This window comes from Pan paniscus, chromosome 19 (assembly GCF_029289425.2).
Source record: "Pan paniscus chromosome 19, NHGRI_mPanPan1-v2.0_pri, whole genome shotgun sequence".
NCBI classification, from domain to species: domain Eukaryota; kingdom Metazoa; phylum Chordata; class Mammalia; order Primates; family Hominidae; genus Pan; species Pan paniscus.
This window is the reverse complement of record NC_073268.2, coordinates 78,894,006-78,910,599: the sequence shown is the minus strand read 5'-3', so window position 1 is coordinate 78,910,599 and position 16,594 is coordinate 78,894,006. Positions and strand designations below refer to the sequence as shown.

Sequence of the window (16,594 nt, the reverse complement as noted above, 5' to 3'; positions counted from 1 at the left end):
CAAGCGGATCACCTGAGGTTGGGAGTTAGAAACCAGCTTGGCCAACATGGTGAAACGCTGTCTCTACTAAAAATACAAAAATTAGCTGAGTGTGGTGGCATATGCCTGTAATCCCAGCTACTTGGGAAGCTGAGGTACGAGAATCGCTTGAACCCGGGAGGAGGAGGTTGCAGTGAGCCGAGATTGTGTCACTGCACTCCAGCCTGGGCGACAGAGTGAAACCATGTCTCGACAACAACAACAAAAAAAGTGGTTATAATTTGATTATTAAAAATTTTAACGATTTGATCATCAGTGAAGTCATCCGTTTATCCAGTACCTATGGGGATGTTAGCAAATACATCCAACTGTCCCCCACGTCCCAGGGTGTATGATACCAGGGCGAATTGGTGTACTCATTCACTGCTCATTCATTCAGCACTTCATTTATACGTATTTACCTGCTGGGTAATGGGGAACCAGAATACAAAACACACGGGGCCTGCCCTCCAGGGCTCCCAGCCTGGTGGGTGAGCAGGATTCCAATAAGGGCAGATAGTGCAATGCACACCCTGACCAAGGTAAGTTCTAAGAGCTTGTGGGCAGGGCCAGGTGGAGTGAAAATCCTGAAGGACAGGGGTTTAACCAGGTGAAGAGGGCAAGAAAGATGTGCCTGGCAGCAGGTACTGAGTGTGCAAAGGAACGGAGGAGAGGGAGCAAGGAAGACAGGGAGAGACACATATCGAGGAGCTACAGATAATCTAGGGCCTTGTGCTCCAAGTGTCCCCAGGCAAGTAGCAGAAACCATCATCTGAGAGCTTCTTAGAAATGCAGAACCTCAGGCCCCAGTCCAGACTGACTGGCTCAGAACCTGCATTGAAGAAGATCTCAGGGATATTCCTATGTACATTTGAGTTTCAGAAGTTCTGGTTTAGGGCCAGGCGTGGTGGCTCACGCCTGTAATCCCAGCGCTTTGGGAGGCCAAGGTGGGTGGATCACTTGAGGTCAGGAGTTCAAGACCAGCCTGGTCAACATGATGAAACCCCATCTCTACTAAAAATACAAAAATTAGCCAGATGTAGTGGTGCGCACCTGTAATCCCATCTACTCGGGAGACTGAGGCAGGAGAATCGCTTGAACCCAGAAGGCAGAGGTTGCAGTGAGCTGAGATCACGTGACTGCACTCCACACTCCAGCCTGGGCGACAGAGCAAGGCTCCATCTCAAAAAGAGAGAGAGAGAGAGAGAAGCTCTGGTTTCTGGTTTAGGGTCAGGCTACAAATTAGGAAATATAAAGTTGAGGCCCCACCAGTAGGCAAGGATCAGGCCTCCAAGGGCCTTAAATGTCATGCTGGAGGCGACGGGGCATCAGTCCTGGAAGGGCTCTGCATAGGAAAGTGATGCCATCAGATTGGATTTTTAAAAGCTGACTCTGACTGCAGCATGGAGAAGGGCCAGCTGAGAGTGTGAGGGTGGCCAGACACAGCCAAGAGACCAGACAAGTAGCAGTTGCAGGGAACTGGGGGAGAAATGAGAAGGGCTTGAGCGGGAGCAAAAGCAGAAGGAAGAGGGCCAGATGCAGTGGTTCACACCTGTAAGGAATCCTAGCACTTTGGGAGGCTGAGATGGGAGGATTGCTTGAGGCCAGGAGTTCAAGACCAGCCTGGTCAACGTAGCAAGACCCCATCTCTATTTAAAAAAAAAAAAAGCAGAGGGAATAGGAAGAGGGAGTGGGCTTGAGAGCCATTTAAGAAGTAAAGCTGGCAGAACTTGGTGACTTGGATGTAGGGATAAGGAAGAAAGAGGAATCAAAGAGAACTCAGGAATCTGGCCCAGGAAACTAGGTCAGTGGAGGTTGCCTCTGCCAAGGCTGAGGAAGCAAGGAGAGGGTGGGTCCCCTTTTGCAGTGTTGCCTTTGAGATGCAGGCAGGGCAGCCAGGTAGCAATGCCAGGAAGCACCTGGGGACCCAGGTCTCCTGCCCAACAGAGCACTCCCCTTCCTCCCAGAGCACTTGCTGGTAGGACCCAAGGGCCTGCAGTGAGTAAGAGGTGGCTGAAATGGCAAGAATGTCTCCCCTGAAAGAGTGGATGGAGTAAGAAGAGAGATGTTGGGGGGACTTTGGGAGATAACAACTGTAAAGAGAAGAATGAGTGAAGACAGCTAGAGAGAGAAAAATGATCCCGAGAAATAGGAGCCACTCCAGAGGCCATTTAGGAAGAAAGAAGTGGATAATATTTACTCGAATCCTCTGTAGCATGGCACTAAGGACTGAGACCCCTCCACGATAGGTAATGGTTTTCTTTTCTTCTTCTTTTTTTTTTTTTCTTTTTTGAGATGGAGTCTTGCTCTGTCACCCAGGCTGGAGTGCAATAGCCCGATCGCGGCTCACTGAAACCTCTGCCTCCGAGGTTCAAGCGATTCTCCTGCCTCAGCCTCCCAAATAGCTGAGATTACAGGCATGCACCACCACGCCCGGCTAATTTTGTATTTTTAGTAGAGATGGGGTTTCTCCCTGTTGGCCAGGCTGGTATCGAACTCCTGACCTCAAGTAAGCCGCCTGCTTCGGTCTCCCAAAGTGCTGGGATTACAGGCGTGAGCCACCACGCCCAGCCTTAGGTGATAGTTTTCAACTGGATGGCTACAACTGTGGATTTTAGACTTGGAACTGATTTTAGCTGCAGCATCTCCCAAACTTTTTTGACAATAAAAATCACCAGGGAGGTTCTTCATAAAAATAAAAATTCCTGCTTCCTGTCCCTGACCCACAGCATCAGAATCTCCAGTAAAGGGGCCTGCGAAGCTATTTTTGAACAAGAACAACAGGTGATTCTCATCACCAGGGTTTGGGCAGCTGTCTCAGAGCCTTGCTTTTCCAAACATTAACATTCATGAGAAACACCTGGGGCTCTTGAGCAACTACAGATTCTGATTCAGAAGGTCTGGGTGGGCTGAGATCCTGCATTGCTAAGAAGTCCCAGGTGACATCGATGTGGCTGGTCTGTGAACCACCTTTGAAGGAGCAAGGCTAGAAAAAACACCCGTCTCGTTTTGCAGGTGAGGAAACAGGTTCCGGGCAGGTAAGCCGTCGATTCAAGGTGACCCAGCTGGTTAGTGACAAAGCTGAGATTTGTCAGGCGTGAGGGGGTAGCTCTGACTCATGACTCCATCAGGCACCCGTATTCTGCCTCCAGCGAGGTTAGCAGTTTGAGCGTGAGGTTAGTGAACAGATCATCAGCTTCAACGAGACATCTCTCTTGTTTACCTGCTTTTCACCCAGCTTGATTTTTCTCCCTTCCCATGATCCCGCCAGGATCTCTCTCCTTTCTTTCTCTTTTTCCCAAGCTTCCCCTCCGCAGCAGAAAGGCCAGATCAGGGCATGACTACAGCCTACTAGCGGGGGCAGCTGGAGGATTGAGGGAGAGAGCCTTACCCAAGTGAGACCCTGCGGGGCGCCATCTGTTGCTACCAGCACAGCTCATTAAGCTGGCAGTGGGAGACGAGAAAGGCCCCAGAGCTTCCACAAGGCAGCCTCAGGACATTCTCCGGGATCTTACGGGGAAAAGAACTTCCCAACATCTGTCAGGGACGCTGGAGACTGTTGGCTGGAACAGGGTGTGATGCTGGTGCCGCTTCCCTTGGTTAACTCCTCAGTGACGCTGAGATCTAGGCCAGGTGCCTCCTGGGCAGGAGCCAGGCCTGCTGCTCCTATGACATTGGAGAACAATTTTTGAGTTTGGATTCATTCGCAGACGTTTCTATGTCCTTCCCCCCACCGCCAGTGCTGCTTCCTGACTGCTCTTTTTCTTTTGTGCAGGTGGCAGCAGCAAGCACCCCCTGTTCTGTGTTGAATACACCCCTTACTGCTCCGTCTTCGCTTTCTCCCCTGTCCTGCAGCCCAATACCAATTACTGCTGCCTCCTCCTGCCACTAGTGCCACCTGCCTCCCCAGTGGCCCAGGAACCTCCCGACTGTCCTCTCCCTCTGGTTACCGTTCCCTCCTTCACAAGCACCGCTTCCACCTCCCCGGACCCTGTGCCCGAGTCCCCCGCCGCACTGTGCTACTTCCCCATCTCCTGCCCCACTCCGGCTGAGACCCCTGTGCTGTGCCTTCAGGGCCCCAGAAGGCCCAGTAGGATTTACCTCATGTGGTAAGTCACTCTTGCAAGGCACACAGCACAGCGCAGTCAGGGAGAGGGGACTTCGGGCTTCCGGAAGGCAGGTGGACAGGAGAGGGGCCAGAGGCAACACCAAGAACAATACCAGGCAGTGTGGTGTTCGGGGGAGCAGGAAGATGGGACAGCGTGGCCACTGCACTGGGGCTGCACCTTCTAGCGCCAAAGGAGCGAGCGACCAATAAAATCCCATCCTCTCCGGAGACTCATTTGATTTCTTACCTCCTGTAGCTGGCACGCTGTGCAATGTCACCCCCAGAAACCAAACAGGCTCTCCTAATGCGTCTGATCATACCCTTGGCTATGTGAATGTGCACACGCCGAGGCCGCCCTGAGCGGTGGCACCGGGGGCAGGCCGTTCTGAAGGCACACACTGGAACCGAAACCCGTTCAGAACCACTCGGAGGAGGGACAAATGAAAGGGCTCAGCCGATGTTTACATTCCCTTTCCTGCCTACTTATTAGGCATCACATTTCCTAAAATCAAAAATCCCACCCCTGAGTTCCAAAATAAAACATATTTATGGTACATAATTAAGCTTTAATTAAGATCTCCTCTGGGTACGTGAGACAACACACATTTCTCGCACACTCAAATAGGCAAATAGACGCGACCTATTATTTGTGACTGCACAGAAAGCTGCCTATTACCCCAAGGCAACATTGGCTCCTGCGATTAAGCTGTAATTCTTCCCAGGATCCAAAGAAAGCACATTTTTTTTTTTTCAGAGTTGTCTCTCCATTGGGATCTTGGCACCTCCTAGGCACCAGGGATCCCAGTCAAAGTAATGTGGGGCGGGATAAGGGTTCCGGAACTGTATTTCCCTTTTATGCTTCCTTTTCGACTTTGTCTATAAAGAACTATCTGTGGATGACAAGTGTTGGGAGGAGCCGAACGTGAACAGCTGAATGGACTTGGTTCTCACTTGTCAGGGTCTTGTACAAATATAAGATTTCTACCTTTTTTTCCCCCTTTCCTGGTCAAATTAAGAAGTCTTCAGTCGACAATCACAGTTTCCCAGCATTGTCAAGAGAACAGAGGCAGATGCCTTTAATCTAAACAGCTGTTTGGTTTCTTTAAAACTGGAGGCATCACCTTGCTCAGATCCTGGAAGCAGGGGGTCTGTATGTTGTCCAAAGCAAACCAAAGTCTTCCCAAAATTCATTGATAAACAGGATATTGAGTTACCTGGCAGTGAAACTCCTGAACACAAACCCCTTCCTTTTCTATAAGGCAAAGGGCTTGTCCTGCTACCTGAAAAGGAAGGTAATTTCATCGTCCAGGATAAATAGGACTTGGTCTTCCTGCAGATTATGAATCCATGGACATGGTAAAGACCCATCCTAGCCCCCAAAGGTCTGAAATTTGATTCACTTTTCATGCAAGTGAAGTGATGGGAACTTGGTATACAAATTGAGGGTTCGAAACTCTTTTTCTAGACAATGTCATGCTCTTGCCCAGGCTGGAGTGCAGTGGTGCAAACACAGCTCACTGCAGCCTCGACCTCCTGGGGCTCAAATGGTCCTCTTGCCTCAGCCTCCCATGTAGCCAGGACCACAGGTATGTGCCAGCACACCCAGCTAATTTTTTTTATTTCTTTTTTTGTAGAGACAGGAGTCTCACTTTGTTGCCCAGGCTGGTCTCAAACTCCTGGGCGCAAGTGATCTTCCTGCCTCGGCCTCCCAAAGTGTTAGGATTACAGACATGAGCCACCATGCCTGGCTGAATGTTAGAATCTCTTTTTTGTTTGTTTGTTTGTTTGTTTTTGAGATGGAGCCTTGCACTGTCACCCGGCCTGGAGGCTGGAGTGCAGTGGTGTGATCTCGGCTCACTGCAACCTCCGCCTCCCAGGTTCAAGTGATTCTCCTGCCTCAGCCTCCATAGTAGCTGGGATTACAGGTGCGTGCCACCATGCCCAACTAATATTTTGTATTTTTAGTAGAGACGGGGTTTCACTATTTTGTCCAGGCTGGTCTTGAACTCCTGACCTCGTGATCCACCCACCTTGGCCTCCTAAAGTGCTGGGATTACAGGCGTGAGCCACCGTGCCTGGACCTAGAAACTCTTAAACCCATGTACACACAAACTGTGCAATCTAGGTCACCTCATTTGTGACTGCACTTACAGACAGAGAAGAGAAAATATTTTGCAAGAGTTTTGTTTTCCATGGAACCAAAAGGGTATCACAGGGAAGAAGTCAGCAGTGCAGCCAAATTAGATTATAATAATCTTTAAGGTCATGAGGCAACATCTTGCTCATCTTTGTGAACCCTCAAATTATAGCATAGCAAAAGCACACAGGTATTTGTTGAACAAATCATAATATAAAGAGTTGCTATTTGCCTTTTGGATTTTATAAAAGAAGGATTGAGGGAGAGAATCAACAAGAACTACACCGGAATGAAGGCTATTGAATAAGTTATTCCCAACCTGTGAAGTCTGCATAACAATGAGTTTCTGGTCAAATTCAGTTGTCTCATGGGAATGACTTCAGATTTCCCATTATTATTCTCAGTAGTAGTGGTAGTATTCTTTACGGTAGAAGAAGCAGCTACCATTATTAGCACCTAGCATGCACCAGTTAGGCCATTTATGTACATTTTTGCTAAACTTCACAGTAACAAGATGGACCATTTTACAGTTGCAGAAACTGAGGTTAAAGTTGCCAAAGGTCAGAGGATCCTGCCTACACTAATAGCGGCGATTTCTTCACTGCCAGGCCTAGTACAACAATCTCCAGTTGTTCAGCTTTATTATTTTAGTTTGCTGAGAACTTGATTAGAGGACACATGGTAATGGTTTTGGCAATCATTTAAGAGATCTGATGCTTTGAAGACCGCAGTTTTTTTGAACAAGAAAACAAATTAAATAACCTTTTATCTTAAGCCATCTTGGGCGTTCTGCACAACAAAAAAATGTGTTCTAGTTTTGAAGTTCCCCTGTAGTTTGGGCTGAATGCATCTTCTCAAGCCTCACAAATCATACTAATATTTGTCCTGCACGACAAGGCAATTAATACTTGTCCTGCACAGCAGTATGAGGCAACGTGTAGACTGGCTGAGAGACGATCCTCATTCTTAAGGAGCGTGCAGGCTAGTTGGAGAGAAAAGACATACTCATTAAGCAATTTTAGAATATTTAAACACTAAAGGCCATTTTTTAAAAACGCTGAAAGTAAGGGTTTTTTCCAAAGCAGAGTCAGAGCCGACTTGGTGGAATAAACCGGAAACAGACCTCAGAGGACCTTCTGGCTGGTGCAGTCTGGGGAAGAAAGGTCCCATGAGCAGAAGCATCCCTCCCTGTGAAGGTGAATGCAGTGGCAGGGCTCGGTGGCCTCTGGGCAGTGTGAAGTTCTGCTGCCTGGGGTGCGCGGGAACTTTGAATATTCTGCTGGGATTCCTGCTGGAAATCAAAGTGAAATTCTTATCCTCAGGACCTTGGGGCCAGGTCCTGACCTTCTAGACTTGGCCTAAGCCCCACGCCTGCCCCTTCCCTGGCCCTTCTTCTGTTTCTTCCTCTTCTCTCCATGAGTTGGAAAGCAGGAGGCAGGACTTCTGAGAACTGAGGGGGTCTGAGGTCTCAGGTGATAAGGGAGAAGCCTCTATGTTCAAGGAATGCAACTTTTGGTAGTGGGAAAATGCTTCCCTCCTTCCCTCAGTGATGGATCCCTTAGTGTAAAACACCTGATCCCTCTCTCTCTCTCTCTCTTCCTGTCTCTCACTCTCTCACCTTCCTCCTCTCACCCCCTTTTTGATCAGCAAAATCATGTCTAATCAACATCCTACGCCATCCCAAGACTATCTTCTCATTTGGCAGAGAACTTTCACTCTCTCCTTTCACACCTACAAGTTCTCTGGGCTCCATCAACTTGCCCCAAGTTGCTCCGATGCCACCAGCAGCTTCCCTCTTCTAGTAAGTTCCCTGCGGGGCATGATCCTCTCTGTCTTGGCCTGCAGGACCCACTGCCATGCCCTCCTGGGGCCCGTCAGAAGTAAGTAGACCTAGTCATTGTATTAAATTAGGTTTCATGGGCTGCCAGAAAGAATTTTAATTCCCTTCCTGAATCTGGAGGAAAACTATTCACACGACTACAACTTACACTCTGGAACATGACTCCAGTTGCCTCATGTGCCAAAAAAGGCTGTGCTCTCACACACAAGTCGGGGGCCTTCCCCGGCTTTATCCCTATGTTACCAGCTGGCTACATCTATTTGTGAAATTTCCAAACTGTCTAAAGAAGATGAGCCAGACAAATGATCTTGGGGAATTTCGTCCAGATATTCACGATGTAACTGCCTTGTAAACCCAAGAACTTGTAGAGGTGCATGGTATATACTAGAACTTTTCCTCCACATTCACGTGCACTGACGCTAAATACATGTGAAGAGGAAACTCAAAACTGTATCAATTAGCAACCCAATTCAAAATGTGGATTAAAAAGATAATGTTCATTGGAAACTAGGTCCACAATAGCACCGCAGCTACTGTCTTCCTATGAATATCGTCCCAACACAGTGGAGGGTAGGGGACAGGAAAGAGAAAGGCATACGGTTCCCAGATGCTTGCAACCTTTCTGTACAGGCATGTTTGCTAATAAACCTGAGGATATAAATATGCAGGTATTATACAAAATATGTTGTGATTCAAACCTGGATGAGCACTTGGGAGGCAGGGCCATTGCGTGTCCCAACTGTAGAAGGCTCTTGACAGTGTTGCTAGCGGGCATATCCCAACACCTATGGATTGGAACCTAGAAACTTCTTAGCAAGGCTGGGCGCAGTGGCTCATGCCTGTAATCCCAGCACTTTGGGAGGCCAAGCTGAGTAGATCACTTGAGGTCAGGACTTTGAGACCAGCATGGCCAAGATGGTGAAACCCTGTCTCTACTAAAAATACGAAAATTAGCTGGGCATGGTGGCAGGCACCTATAATCCCAGCTACTCAGGAGGCTGAGGCAGGAGAATCGCTTGCACCTGGGAGGCAGAGACTGCAGTGAGCCAAGATCATGCCACTGCACTCCACTCTAGGCAACAAGAGCAAGACTCCATCTTAAAAAAAAAAAAAAGAAAAAAAGACAAAACTTCTTAGCAAAAGGAAAGATCCCTACCTTCGGCCTCTGCATCGCAGGCGTCATGGGTGCTTATGAAGGAGGCTTTTTTTTTTTTTTTTGAGATGGAGTCTTGCTGTGTTGCCCAGGCTGTAGTGCAGTGGCACCATCTCGGCTCACTGCAAGCTCCGCCTCCCAGGTTCAAGCAATTCTCCTGCCTCAGCCTCTGGGACTACAGGCATGCGCCACCATGCCCAGCTAATTTTTGTATTTTTGTAGAGATGGGGTTTCACCATGTTGGCCAGGCTGGTCTCAAACTCCTGACCTCAGGTGATCCTATGAAGGAGGCATGATTATTTCCATGTAGCAGGTAGGGAAACTGAGGCTTGGAGAGGTGAAGTGATTTTCCCAAGCTCACATGCTTATATGAAACCAGATTTCAAATCCAGCTCTTCTGTGACCTCCTGGGTCCCTTCTCTTGACTGCCCTTCCACCTAACCCCACCCCCAAACATTGCTGGGCCCTTTGAACATTCTTTATATGGAAGACATTTTCCTGTAAACAAAATAATTATTGAAAAGACTTTGCATCTTTCAGCAGACCAAGCACCAATGGTTTTATTAAGAAAGAGGAAGCCAAACCTGAGGAGATTTACAGTCAGCCCAGAATCGCACAGCCCGAGAGCATCTGGGGACAGAAGCAGACAGAAACAGCAGTGGCCTGCAAAGGTGCCGGTTCCCAGGGGAGCAGGTAAGGACCCGGGGCTCCCGAACCTTTGTCCTTGGAGAGGAGGACTGATTTTTGCTGTTACCCGGTGAATTCTTTATGGTTTTTAGATACTTGTACTTTTAAGTAAATGAGGTGCATGTACCTTAAAATGAAACAGCTTTAAAAGCAAATTGTATGATCCTAGGGCTTTTGGCGTTTTTTTTCCTCCAAGAGAGGCTGGTGGGAAAAGGGGAAGGCGGGGTCGGGGGGGGTATCTTTTTCTCTCCCATAACTCCATGAGTGTAACTGGTTTTGAGTGGACACCAGCTGTACAGCTGCTCCAGAGGGCATTTGGATGGTGGATGGCATTTGGGTGGTAGATGGCAGGGGTTGGGGAAGGCAGAGAAGCGGATCTGCAACTCTGGGGCATGTCCCACCTGGCAGTTGTTCTCACTTAGTTCCTGGGATAGGGAGGATGTGTGTCTGTGGGTGACAGGCTGCTCACCTCCCAACAGAGATCTTCTCCCTCTGACCCAGGGCACTTAACTCAGAGAGATCATGATGTGTGAGAAATACACAATATTGGAACGAATCTATGCTTTATTCCCCAAGACTGGTTTGGTGTATCACCCCCTTGGAACTCATGGAAAGCATCACCTCACAGTCAACCTGGCCATGGACCCATTCTTTCTCTTAGGAAACCACTGAGCATCACATTATGTCATGTCCAACGAACACAGTTGCCTTTGTTTTATTTTTTTATTGTATTTATTTATTTTGAGGTAGAGTCTCCCTCTGTTGCCCAGGCTGGAGTGCAGTGGCACCAGCTCGACTCACTGCAACCTCCACCTCCCGGATTCAAGCAATTCACATGCCTCAGCCTCCCAAGTAGCTGGGACCACAGGTGCGCACCACCATGCCCGGCTAATTTTTTGTATTTTGGTAGAGACGGGGTTTCACCATGTTGGCCCGTCTCAAACTCCTGGCCTCAAGTGATCTGCTTGCCTTGGCCTCCCAAAGTGCTGGGATTACAGGCGTGAGCCATGGCACCCGGCCTGCCTTTGTTTTTAAATGTGATATAGATGGTGGTGGACATATATACATATTGAAGAATGTGTTAGTATTTTGATGGCTTGGAATCTGCATATATGAGTCTGCAGCAAGGAGATGTCCACGGGGTCCCAGTGATCAGTGCCTTCTGCCGGGAAGGGCATGAGCTTTAAGGCAGCCTTCAGCTCCAATGCCAGCTCTTCCTCCCAGCAATGGCATCTTGGGTGCTAAAGTAGCCACTCTGGGCACCAGTTCCTTTATCTTAAAATAAGGATAATGAAATCTACCTCATTGCATTGTTATAATAACTAAGTAAAATAATACACTGACCAGCACCCAGCACAGAATAAGTCCACACAGTGGGCACTGAACTTTTTATAGTTTCTCTCCTGCCAACAACCCTTAATGAACTGTTGAATATTATTTGAAAGGTGAGGTTCACCAGGCAGGGTGGCTCACCCCTGTAATCCCAGCACTATAGGAGGCGGAGGTGGGAGGATCACTTGAGTCCAGGAGTTTGAGACCAGCCTGGCCAACATGGTGAAACCCCATATCTCCAAAAAAAAAAAAAAATTAGCTCAGGACATCGAGGCTGCAGTTCACTGTGAACATGCCACTGCACTCCAACCTGGGCAATGGAGTGAGACACTTTCTCAAAAAAAAAAGAAAAAAGAAAAAAGAAAGGAAGGAAGGAAGGAAGGAGAAAGGTAAGCGTCTCCATGTGTGAAATGTTCCTGGACCCACGGATGGGACTCATACAATTCTGTCTGCACCCAGGAGTCATCGCCCATCATCCTGTGACCTGATGAGAATTCATCCTAATGTCCCATTATACCCATGGCTCCTTATCTCCCCAAATTATTTCCTCACAAGTCTCCCTTTAGCTTCTTTTCTCACATTCTAAAGTGGTTTGCACAAAATGGAGTAGGAGCCAGGTATTTGAATTGTATCAGTGAAAGAGTTGAAGCAAATATGACAGAGATAATATGCAGAAAGCTCTCACAAATCAATAAGAAAAACACAAATACCTAATAGAAAAATAAGGAAGGAGGCTGGGCATGGTGGCTCACGCCTGTAATCCCAGCACTTTGGGAGGCTGAGGTGGGCGGATCATTTGAGGTCAGGAGTTCAAGACCAGCCTGGCCAACATGGTGAAACCCTGTCTCTACAGAAAATACAAAAATTAGCTGGGCGTGGTGGCGCATGCCTGTAATCCTAGCTACTCCGGAGGCTGAGGCAAGAGAATCGCTTGAACCTGGGAGGTGGAGGTTGCAGTGAGCCAAGATCATGCCTACTGCATTCCAGCCTGAGTGACACAGTGAGACTCCATCTCAAAAAAAAAAAAAGAAAAAAAGAAAAAAAAACAGTTTCCAGGCTGGGCGCGGTGGCTCATGCCTGTAATCCCAGCACTCTGGGAGGCCGAGGCAGGTGGATCACAAGGTCAGGAGATCAAGACCATCCTGGCTAACATGGTGAAACCCCATCTCTACTAAAAATACAAAAAAAAAAAAATTAGCCAGGCGTGGTGGCGGGCACCTGTAGTCCCAGCTACTCAGGAGACTGAGGCAGGAGAATGGTGTGAACCCGGGAGGCGGAGCTTGCAGTGAGCCAAGATAGCACCACTGCAGTCCAGCCTGGGTGACAGAGTGAGACTCTGTCTCACAAAAAAAAAAAAAAAATACAGATGGCTAATAAACATTTTTTTAAAGTTCATCTGGAGACAATATAGGTCATATTTTTTAAAAAGTTCAACCTCAGAAGGTAATAAATGTAAATCTACATGACGTAAATTTGGCCTACCCATTTGACTAAGGTTTTAAAAATGATACGTAATACTAGTAGTGAAACTAACAACGAACATTCCTGGGCACTGTTGTGTCTATGCTACTGACATGGATTGCTGGTGACAGTTATGAGAGAGATGCTTTCATAGCCTACCTGTTGGGTCATTTGGTAAAAACTCTCTGGAAAGGAATTTGGTAACGTGTCAAAGCCTCTTAGAAAGTTCATACCTTTTGACCTAGCAATTTCACTCCCATAGATCTAGTCTAAGAAAATATATAGTCAAAAATGTATGAGCAAGGACATTTATCACATTGTAATCGCTGACAGTCAAACCTCAAAACAACCTATATACTCAACAATAGGGGAAGAGTTAACAAATTATAATATATACCTTTATACTATAATTAATATGTTCTTAAAGAATAGCTAATGGCATGGCATAATGCTCATAATAAGATACTTAATTTCTTCACTTTAGTTTTGTTTGTTAAGAAATATCTCTTGATAAGAGAGCCCTGGGTTATAAATTCAAATGCCTTCAGGGAGCAGGTGGATATAGCAGGACAGATGCATAACGGGTTATGGAGCCTGTGGTAAGCTACAATATACATGTTCCACCTAAAGGTAATAAATTCATTGTTCAAATACTGAGCCATGGCCAGGCACGGTGGGTCATGCCTGTAATCCCAGCACTTTGGGAGGCCAAGGCAGGAGGATTGCTTGAAGCCAGAGGTTCGAGACCAGACTGGGCAACAAAGTGAGACCCCATCTCTAGAAAAAATTTTAAAATGAGCCAGGTGTGGTGGCATGCACCTGTAGTCCCAGCTACTCAGGAGGCTGAGGCAGGAGGATTGTTTGAGCCTACAACTGTACTCCAGCCTGGGTGACAGAGCAAGACCCTGTTTCTAAAATTAAAAAAGAAAGAAAGAAAAAAAGAAGCTGAGCCAAAGCACAATTGCAGGATGAAAACAGCCCTGGGGTCTTGAGTATGCAACCCACTCTGAATTCCAGAACAATAGCAATGATCATCCGAGTTTTGGATTATGGGGGATTTTTATTTTATTCTTCATCCTCTTCTATAGTTTCCAAATTTTCTCCAATGATGATAAACCACTTTTATAACCAGAGGGAAAAAAGTTAAAAGTGTGTGGCTGTTGGAATGTAGGAAACTATTGGTCAAGCACACCAAGAAGTCGAGACCAAAGGCATAGTCTTAAGGCAGACAGATGCTTGTTCTGGTTTCATTCTGTTGCCCTAGAACTCCTGGAGATGGCAGGCACTTCACTCACAGCTGGAGCCCAGGGCCTCAGAGAAGCATTTGCAGCATCTGCAGGGCCTGGTCTATGAATAGCACATCCCTGGCATACCAATGTGCCTGTCTATTCCCAGCCCTAGAGCTCCTGAAATCTGCTATTTGATAGACATAAAAAAAATAAGGTTAAAATAGCATAAATCGAGAATGGCACAATCTGCCACCTTTAGGGGAAACACACACACACACGCGCACACACACACACACACACACTGCAGAGAAGCTCTGATTGAATTTTTAAAGAGGAAGACCATTGTGGTGATGAGACAGGGGTGAAGATGCATGTTTCAGGAATCTGCAGGAGCCGCAACACCGCGCATACCCTGGGACTTCTTCTGTCCCCCAGGCCAGCATCACTCCGTGGCAACTCAGTGGCCTCTATGAGATGAGCTAATGGCTCCCATTGAGCTTCCAGTTTCTGTTTTTCAAAAGCGGCCCTTGCTGATTCTTTTGCCCATTGGGTGTTTCTCCTCACAGGGATGGGTCTTGTGCGTTCAGGGAATGACCGGAAGGTTCCGGTTCCAGCGCTGTGAGCTCACCTCCAAGGCCCTCCAACAAACTCAAAACAAAAAGTCATCAGCCGGCCGGGCACGGTGGCTCACACTTGTAATCCCAGCACTTTGGGAGGCCAAGGCAGGCGGATCACTTGAGGTCGGGAGTTGGAGACCAGCCTGACCAACATGGAGAAACCCTGTCTCTACTAAAAATACAAAATTAGCCGAGCTTGGTGGAGCATGCCTGTAATCCCAGCTACTCAGGAGGCTGAGGCAGGAGAATTGCTTGAACCCAGGAGGTGGAGGTTTCTGTGAGCCGAGCCGAGATCGCACCATTGCACTCCAGCAAAAAGAGTGAAACTCTGTCTCAAAAAAAAAAAAAAAAAAGTCATCAGCCAAAGCCTGCACTGCCAACTCCTCTGGATCCCTTTTCTATTTTATTGATTTATGTATTTATGTATTTATTTATTTTTAAGACAGAGTCTCACTCTGTTGCCCAGGCTGGAGTGCAGTGGTACTATCTGGGCTCACTGCAACCTCTGCCTCCTGGGTTCAAGCGATTCTCCTGCCTCAGTCTCCCAAATAGCTGGGATTACAGGTACACACCACAGCACCCGGCTAATTTTTGTATTTTTAGTAGAGATGGGGTTTAACCATGTTGTCTAGGCTGGTCTTGAACTCCTGACCTTAAGTGATCTGCCCACCTCGGCCTTTCAAAGTGCTGGGATTACAGGCGTGAGCCATGGCCCCCAGCCCCCTTTTCTATTTTAAAAAATTTTCAGGAGAATTCAGTTGCTTACGTAGAAGCATTTGTTCCCAAAATGGGGGTCGGCCCAGTCTGGAGTGGCCTCGCCACCAGCTCCAGCGCTGTAGTTCCACAGCCAGATGCTCAAAGCATCCTTGAATTGCTGCTGCATCTCTAACTGGGGTTTATAAAACCCAGGAGGGGCCTGAGAGGAGAGCTTAACTGATTTCTAGAAGAGCTGATGAGTCAAGATTCATACTGCGTTGCTGAGTGTCCCATGCAGTTAACAATAAAAGAAGCTGCCCGAGTATTAGGACATTAGAGACTCACACTGGTGCCCCCCTGTGAGGAGCCCCAATTAAAGTAAGCCAGAATTGACTTGGCCCTTGGTGGTGCCCGATGCTCTGAGGATTTGCATTTCACCAGCCCGAGCTGTTATCAACACAGACCTTCCAGGGCCCGTGGAGTCCCGTCCACTCTACAGGGTGAACCGCTTTAGAAATGGAATGATAAAAAGAGCAGCATCTCATCAGATCCCACACAATAGCAGAGAGGAGAACAAAGCGGGGGGAGGCCAATGTCAGGAGGGAATAAAGGTAAGTGGCATCAGAGAAGTACTGTCAGTTTCCTTCTCACATCAAGAGGGTAAAAGACCCTCAACAGCACACACGCACCACGATGAATTCAATGGATTCTCATTTTCACAAGGAAATCGGAAGGCCAGCCAGTTTCTTAAGGGCTAACACAGGGTGGTGGTTAAGAACACAAACCCTAGTATCGAGCAGGCGTGGGTTCAAATGTTCATTCCATCACTTACTGGAAATAGGATCTTGGGCTAGTTATGTGACTGCCCTAAGCCTTGGTACTCTCAAGTTATAATGTCGTATGATTGTGTTACCTATTTCACAGGGTTGTGAGGCTTAAGTTGTGTGTGTGTGTGTGTGTGTGTGACAGAGAGAGACAGAGAGAGACAGTTAGCATGCTTCTGGCCAGTTCAGTGATTCTGTGTAGGAATTCATAGTAGGGATTCTAGGGCAGCCAGAAGTTACAGAATTGACCTGGGGCTAGTGACAAAGAGAAGATAATGATTTCATGAGCGATTTATAATTTTTATTTTCACTAAATAGTAAACATGACCAAAATCCCCAGTGTTCCCTGGGCGCCAGCTCCTATAGCCTTCCTCCTGATCTGCCAAGACATGTTGTACTTCTCTTAAGTTCTTGTAAAGCTGCGTGGGAGGCAGGGTGTCATAAATGTACATTGAATGAACGTGGATGAGGAAGGGCTGGTGGTTTTTGTAG

At 47.4% G+C, this 16,594-nt stretch overlaps 1 protein-coding gene and 1 long non-coding RNA gene across 2 annotated transcripts in view; one reads left to right on the top strand and one right to left on the bottom strand.

Annotated features, from left to right (window-relative positions):
- MARCHF10 (membrane associated ring-CH-type finger 10) overlaps nucleotides 1-16,594 on the top strand; it is a 273,051-nt gene that overhangs the window by 218,926 nt on the left and 37,531 nt on the right. The window contains exons 9-10 of the mRNA XM_055102255.2: nucleotides 7,349-7,459; nucleotides 9,797-9,949. Coding sequence (XP_054958230.2) covers nucleotides 7,349-7,459; nucleotides 9,797-9,949 — 264 coding nt within the window. The remainder of the gene's footprint in view (nucleotides 1-7,348; nucleotides 7,460-9,796; nucleotides 9,950-16,594) is intronic.
- The window catches only part of LOC117976581 (uncharacterized), a 48,701-nt gene that overhangs the window by 649 nt on the left and 31,458 nt on the right, over nucleotides 1-16,594 (bottom strand). Inside the window, exon 2 of the long non-coding RNA XR_004667294.3 lies at nucleotides 3,410-3,684. This is a non-coding gene — a long non-coding RNA (uncharacterized LOC117976581). The remainder of the gene's footprint in view (nucleotides 1-3,409; nucleotides 3,685-16,594) is intronic.